Source organism: Typopeltis vanoorti, chromosome 17 (assembly GCF_054136105.1).
Source record: "Typopeltis vanoorti isolate ZY-2024b chromosome 17, IOZ_Tvanoo_1.0, whole genome shotgun sequence".
Lineage (NCBI taxonomy): Eukaryota > Metazoa > Arthropoda > Arachnida > Uropygi > Thelyphonidae > Typopeltis > Typopeltis vanoorti.
Window position 1 is genome coordinate 60,411,880 of NC_143565.1, and position 7,609 is coordinate 60,419,488.

General features: G+C 35.2%; 1 protein-coding gene across 2 annotated transcripts in view; it reads left to right on the forward strand.

Moving 5' to 3' along the window:
* Positions 1-3,159, forward strand: part of LOC150097435 (carboxyl-terminal PDZ ligand of neuronal nitric oxide synthase protein-like) — a 287,244-nt gene extending 284,085 nt beyond the window's left edge. For both annotated transcript variants that reach the window (XM_090407036.1, XM_090407034.1), the window contains one exon: positions 1,590-3,159. In XM_090407036.1, coding sequence (XP_090263162.1) covers positions 1,590-2,495 — 906 coding nt within the window. In that variant the 3' untranslated portion in view covers positions 2,496-3,159. The remainder of the gene's footprint in view (positions 1-1,589) is intronic.
* The last annotated feature ends 4,450 nt before the right edge of the window (positions 3,160-7,609 follow it).

Here is a 7,609-nt window from a genome sequence, read left to right on the forward strand (position 1 = left end):
TGGTTTTGGAATGATAGGTTCTGAGATTTAGCACTTAGTTGCATAAAGATCATTATTAAAATTCTGCACAATTTCATCTATCTTTTTTCTATTAGTATGTTTTTCTCCATTTTGATCCTGTAAAGCAGATGGAATTGACTGTTTAAAATTTAAGTTTTTCTCTATTTTTTTAAGGCTGTTTTTGCCTGCACTGCTTCTCTTAGTTTTTGTATCCTGAAAGTTTTGTGGTCTTCTGGAATTCTTTTCCTTAGTAACTTAGAGATAAATTTGTATTCTAGAAAATTTTCTTCAGATTTCTTCAGTTCTTTTCTCTTTTCAGTAGTTCTATAGTTTGAGGTTGGAGTCATTCTCTTTTCTTTTATCTTTTGTTTCACGGGAATTTCTGATTTTTTCTTGCACTCGTTGAATTTATTCATAAAGTCAATATAGTGATCATTTATGTAACAGTTCCTAATAGCCCATTCGGTCTCTTCTATGTACTTCCTGAACTTGTGGTAGTCTATTTGTTTGGCTTGTCTTTTGTGGTTTGATGTTACCCTTATATGTTGTTCTTTTTTGTGGTCTATTCTTATAATGGCTCTGAGGAGTCTGTGGTCAGAATCTATGTTGAAGTATGTTTCATCTATTGTACCAACATTTTGTACCAGTCTTTTACAGTCTGTTAAAATGTAGTCAATTTCATTTTTTGTGTCTCCGTTCGGTGATTGCCAAGTCCATCTTCTTCTTCCTGAGCATTTGTTGAAAAAAGTGTTCATGATAAAGAGTTGTTCAGCTGCAGCAAATTCAGCTAATCTCTCCTCTTCTATTTCTTTCTCCCAGGCCATTTGGACCTATAAACTTTTTGTTTCCTTTTTCACATCCTATTTTGGCATTAAAGTCACCACCAACGAATGTGTATGTTGACTTGTAATTTAATGCCTGTTCAAGATTCATGTAAAAATTTTCTGTTTCTTGATTATCAGCTACAGATGTTGGAGCGTAGCAGGATATTAATTTTATTGTTATATTTTTCTCTATTCCAATTAAGAGTACACTTATTCTTTCAGATATGATGTTACAAGAAAGGATCAACTTGGTGAGCTTAGATTTAACAATGAAGCCCACCCGCCTTGTTTGCCATTGTGTGAGGATGCTCCAAGGAGTATCTGTGAGCCATCGTACTATCTTGCTGTCGGTTCTTTCAATATTTTTGTTTCATTCACTAGCAGGATATCTAATTTGATATTGGTTAGTTCCTTGATTAATAAATCTATTTCGTAGTCTCTTGCCAAAGGTTGAGTATTGAGGGTACGATTGCCATTTTCATATCTATGAAAATGGCAATCGAGGTGGCCTGTTTTCATCTGCAAGATTCTTAGCACCCTGGCTTCACTCAATCCCTTACCGCCACTGTAGAAAGGTGAGTGTTGGCCGCGCAGGACTCGGAGCCGATAATAGTTAGGATTCCCAACATGGGGAGGTAGAGTTGGACTTTGCACCCCATGTTATTTATAGTCACATAAATATGTAAGATTTATAGCAAGCATATGATACAGATTATGGAAATTGATGTTATTGTTAAATCACTTATTAATTTTCCCTTATTTCAGGTGTCACCTGTATCCGAAATAGGAGTTCCTGTTTCTAGTGTTCTGCAACAAACAGGTTTCTTCAACTTCGAATCACAGTCAACCAATCCAGCTACAACTACCTCAAGATCATTTCCTGAAGACATATCAGCTATGCTTACTCACACACAGTCTCTTTATCCGTTCAAACAGAAAAATAGCATCAACTCAGGTTCTAGCTCCAACGTACACAGTCCAACTTCTGTTCCTAATTGTACAGGTAACACTCAAATAGAGATCAGCTCCCAGGAACAAGTTAGTCCATATGTAGTGAGGCCTCTTTCAAACAGTCCTAGCTGCATACCCTCTGAATATTTGCTGAAACCTCCCCATTTTGGGGAAATTAGTAGTAATCAGGCAAGGACAAAATCCCCTGCCATTTCTCAAACATCAGATGATTTATTATTTGGCAGCATATTGGGTTTGCATTCAAAAGCTGAGGATGCATCTCAATCACTGAATAGCAGCTGCACTGCAATCATACCTACTCATTCAAATACATATCTTTCTGATAAAGGCAAAACTGCTAGATCACAATTATCAGACTTTTCAGCCAGCACTCACCAATTCAGTAGGCTAATCCATTCAGATGCATTGACATTGGGTATGTTCCAAAGTGAGATACAGAAAGATGATACATCTTCCTGGTCATCACCCAGTCCCAGTCCTATACTTTCCGGGCAGCCATCTACATCCCGTGTCAACTTTTCACGACAATACAGTGTGCCAATTAAATTGCAGCATCAACAGCCAAATGAGGATAGTTTTATTGCTCAAGTAGCTAGAGACCTTGCAAGAATGAGTGCTCGGGACAAAGAAACTGGTTTACATTGTTCTGTAGAATCTCAACCTTCTCATAAAGATAGTTATCAGTCATTTAAAAGTTGACTGCTGTGCTCATTAGAATATCATCTTGTACCATTTGATATAATATATAACTGTACTGTAGGAATTATTCTGCTTTAGAGACATATTCATACTGTTATTATTACCCATTCTGATGAATTTTTGATGATCATTTTATATAATTTAAACTTGTGTGTGTTTTTATGAGAGTATTTTTTGCCTTAATATGAGCCAAGGTCTGATGTATGCCACTTTGAACCCTGTGCCTTGTCATGGACTTTAAACCTATTTGACATGTTTACACATAGAAGACTGATTTATAGAAAAGGTTATAATTTGTCCCAAGTTCATTTGTATTCAACATTCCTACAAAATATGAAGATGTCAGATATGAAATGACAGTTCGAGGAGACTGATGTCATGTATAAACAGCTCAATTGTCATTTGCCACCTCTTTTTTAGCTTAATGGACTGTTATAGATGTAGTTACTGAAGTAGGAAGATTAAGATTACTTTTGTGATGGTTATAAATTGTAATATGTGCATTGTATTCATGTTGTAAAAGGTGTGTTACATCTTGTTTTTCATTGTTGCAGATGGTAGCTTTTGAAATGCATACTTTTTATGCATGTTGTTTTCATCAGTGCCAATTTACTGTTGTTGCTTGAAAAACATTACTATATAAATTTAATGGTTAATTATTTGACCTAGCTTGTTTACAGTCCAAAAATTAACATCTGGAAAATGTTACTACTCAAAGTTTACAAATCTCGTCGTGACGGGAGGAATCTTTATATGGATTTTTTCAATTGAAGGTGAGTTAGCCGATCTCATACGGAGGTAGCAGGGATTTTTCTCCCAGAAAGTCGGGTTTTTCATCCCGCATACAGACAAATTCGCCCTTCAGAACACACGCAATTTACAGACAAAAAAATATTAGTTGTGATGGTGGGCGGTAGATGGCGTTAATGTGGATAATTGGTAGTAGAGGTTCGGTGTAGTGGTGGAGACGGAGAGTTGTACAGTAGGTGTCCTCCCGCAATGAGTCTTCGGATTCCTTGGAGGTGTCACGAATAATATTAATAATAATCTAAAACTTGTTTTTATATGCTTACAATTCCAAATGGTAATTTCCTTCAGAATCTCAGTAAGTGATGCTTTTGATTAATAGCTAGACTTTTGACTTTTCATTGTCTGAATAGTCAAAAACTAGCTTATAATTAACAGTTACTGTTAATTTTAAATGATAGCACATAATAAATGTTACTCTTTATGACTTTAAAGAGATGCTTAAATTTTGAAAACCTTCGAAGTTGCCAGTTACATTTCTTGAATTTTTTAAAATGGCAAATTTCTGTCTAATTAAAAAAAACAGGAAGGCACATTTCAGTAATTGATTGTAAATTAACTTAAATTGAAAACACAAAATCGGATTTTATTGAATCATTTGAAGGAGGCCAGTGTAATATGCACAGGAATCCCCCTTTCAAAATGTCTTCCACTGTCCTAAATAAAAAAGTAACTTCAGTATCATATTAGGACCTAGCACAAAGGAAAGTTTTCATATCACACTTAGCTCTACTATATAGGAGATGAAATAATGTTAGGGAATGTTCATGGTGTGAATTAGGACTGCTACTATCTTTTTTTTGAAGGCACGACAAAATATTTCCACAGAAGAATCCAAGCCATGTTTCTTAACATGGCTTGGATTCTTCTGCTTTTCAGTGATGAGAACAGCAATTTTTTGTACTGAGGTGGCCAAGGAAAGCGACTAATTTCATCATTATGTTCCTCAACATACGAACAAATCGCTAGCACAGTTATAATTTTGGAAGCATCTATTGGATTATCATTTTGAAACTACATATTATCTTGAAGAGAAGCATAACATTGTTTGCCTGCTATTGTAATCAGAAAACCTGCCTAAATATGTGGAAATATTTTGTCGTGCCTTCAAAAAAAAGATAGTAGCAGTCCTAATTCACATCATGAACATTCCCTAACATTATTTCATCTCCTATATAGTAGAGCTAAGTGTGATATGAAAACTTTCCTTTGTGCTGTTTCCATGCAGTATAACATTGGAAAATCTAAGCATAGTATAGATTTCTAGTACCAGCATTCTAATCATGTCAACACTGATGTGAATGAATTTCAGTAGAGTTTTGTTTCTGATTGTCATCCAAAAACAATGGCTTGTGAATAAGATAAGTGCAAAACCTCACATCTCATATTTTCCTGCATATGGTTTCAGTATTGGTGGAAATTGTGACTGTTGCTAAGACCCTGAGGCCAGTATGGTATGATCCTTAATTGTGTGTTCTTTGTTCAGTGGTTTGAGCAAAAATCTGAAGGTAGTTTGTCTCTAGAAGTCTATTATCCATCTCTCTCTATACAGATGGGTTTTTGATCTAAAGTTGTACACTATCCTACATGAAATTTTCACATTATTAATACTCTGAGAAATGGAGCATTTTTCATCTTAAGAGGTAGAAAGAAGAAAATGCTATATATCTTATACTTCTTAATGATTACCCAAGAAAGCAGTTTATAAACTATCATATACAGAGTCTGTTATCCTTCCATATGTTATATCTTAGTAGAATTTCTGCTCATATCACTTCTTCACTTACATATTTAAGTATCAATCCAATTCATTCTCATATCTGGAGAGGTGAATGAATGAGTTGCCAATTTAATAGCTATTTGTAAAGTTTATAACTTTGGGTCAAAAAGATAAATATCTAGCTGCATACTTGTACAGGAGAAAGTGAAGGGGGGGGATAAAAATTTGGAGTTCGTTGTGAACACATTGCAGAGGGAACAGAACACAGAGGAGTGCTGTGCAATACTAAGCTGAACATTGACTAGCTGATATAAGGTGGTATCAGCTATATTAAGGATTTGATCATACATCAGGATTACTGTGCTCAGATCTGATTGCCAGGAGGGTGTGATCAATTTAGATTGATCGGCACCCTCTTATCGCATAGCACTCCAGCCATCTCTCTCTCCAGTTCCTCCATCAGCTTGTATCCTGCATCACACTTCCTTCTCAGCCTCTACATCCTCTTTTGCTGTTGAACCTAAGTATCTGAAATCCCTAACCTTCCTGATGGCATTTCCTTCCAGCTCCAGATCTGTCTCTTGACAGATATGGTGCTGGCTAAATGTATCTTGGTTAAATAAACCCAAGCCTTTTCTTGGGGAAATAGGATGAACAGTGAGAACAAGCTCACCATCAGCATAATTGAAGATGGGCACCACCATTGTGCGGTATCACTGAAAAGAAGTGGAAATCACAGAAGAATTCCACTTCTTTTCCAGGGATGACATTGGTGGTCTGAAACAAAACACCACCAAAACAGTTGAGATACTGCTAAATAATAATTATTAGATGTTAAGATGTGATATTGATCAAGAAAAGGGAAGAGTTACTTTGATACTCAATGTTAGACAGTTTCAAGAAGAAGAATCACATGGAGAAAATTTCAAAATCGGAAATTGGACAACAAACTTAATAGTGCCTATGGTACTATAGAAGGTTGTACCAAAAAAGTAAGGAGTTTCAAGTCAAAGGAAAAGTTAATTCTTGTTGGAAATCTGAACAGACAGGCTAGGAAATGAACACCAAACACATAGAAATGTTTTGGAAAAACAGGTAACTATCCATATAAAGTACTTGCTGGATATTTGTTCAGGACATGGCTGGTCATTACAAACATCATGTTCCAAAAACATTGATTTAGCCAAGAAGATGTGATGAAGGTGTCTGTCTGCAAAGATAGAAAAATCACTGTGGACAGTTAAAAAGAGATTAAAGAGGCAATCTGTAATGAGAAATATTACAGGTTCCTGCTGAATAAGTAAGCAGTTGCTCTGATAGAATACAGGGGGGAAAAAAAAAAAACTTTAGTACCTTCGTTGAAAAAAATTTTTAATGAAGATACTAATTAAATATGGAAATAGATAAAATAAAACTTCACTGTTGAGAAGACAGGGAGTGAATAGATGTCAACAATGGTAGAATCATATTAAAAATGAAGATATTGTAAAGGAATTTGAATTTTTTAAATATCATCGGACCTCCATGGAATCAAGAGACTCACAGGTCTTCTCACAGACAACTCATCATACCTTGACTTAAATGCATTGTTACTGCACTCACCAGACTTTCAGACAAGGCATTCTGATCACCTACCATTCCACACAAAAAATCTCACCCAGTTGCTCATACCCTCCTTATACAGCTTCCAGGGATGGCCTTTTCTTCTCACCATCTCCAGCCATTCTACGAAAAATTTCATTCATATTATTCTTGAGAGATACTTGTGACATTAAATTAAGAAATATAAACACATTAACACAAGAATATTTTAATATTTGCCAAATATTTCAGTCTGAAATTAACAGACTATCCTCAGTGGCTTGATAGGAACAGTTTTTACAAGGTGAAAAAGAAAAAATTGATCATTCAAAAGTAGAACGAGCAGCGTGATGTTACATTGCTAAGTACTAAAGAGAGGTAAATTTCATCAGACTGATGAACAAATTATAGGTATTAATTCACTATTTCATATAATAATCTTCATTTATAAATTCAATTAAAGATAACAGACTAATATAGGAATTAGGTCTCAATTTAAAAAAAAAAAAATAGCGTATTATCCAGACAAGGATAGGCAATCATTTCGATTCAAGTTAGGGCGTTGAAGTAAGGCCTCAGCACTCTCTTTGAATAGACGTTCAAATTTATAGCGACATCTGTGTAGAAGGTGAGTCATGGACCAGAGAATGTTGCGGCTTGTCTCTATCCCATGCTGCACCAATCCAGACTTATCGGATTTCTTGTGAAGAATATATATGATTGATGTTCTTGTATTCTTTTTTCTATAGAGCATCCGGTTTGTCCAAAGTAAGACAGTGACATAGTTCATTTATCTTTAGAAGATGGGAAATATGTGGATATTTTGTTATTAGGAATATAAGTGGCTGTTAAATCATATTTCTTCAGAATTCTTGAAATTGGTTCTGAGATTCTGGAAATATATGGAATTGGAACTCGACGTATTGATTCTTTGTTGTTCTGAATAGGATTGTAGGAATCGAACAGATGTTGTGTAGTCTTTTCGGAGAAGCCATTTAATTTCATG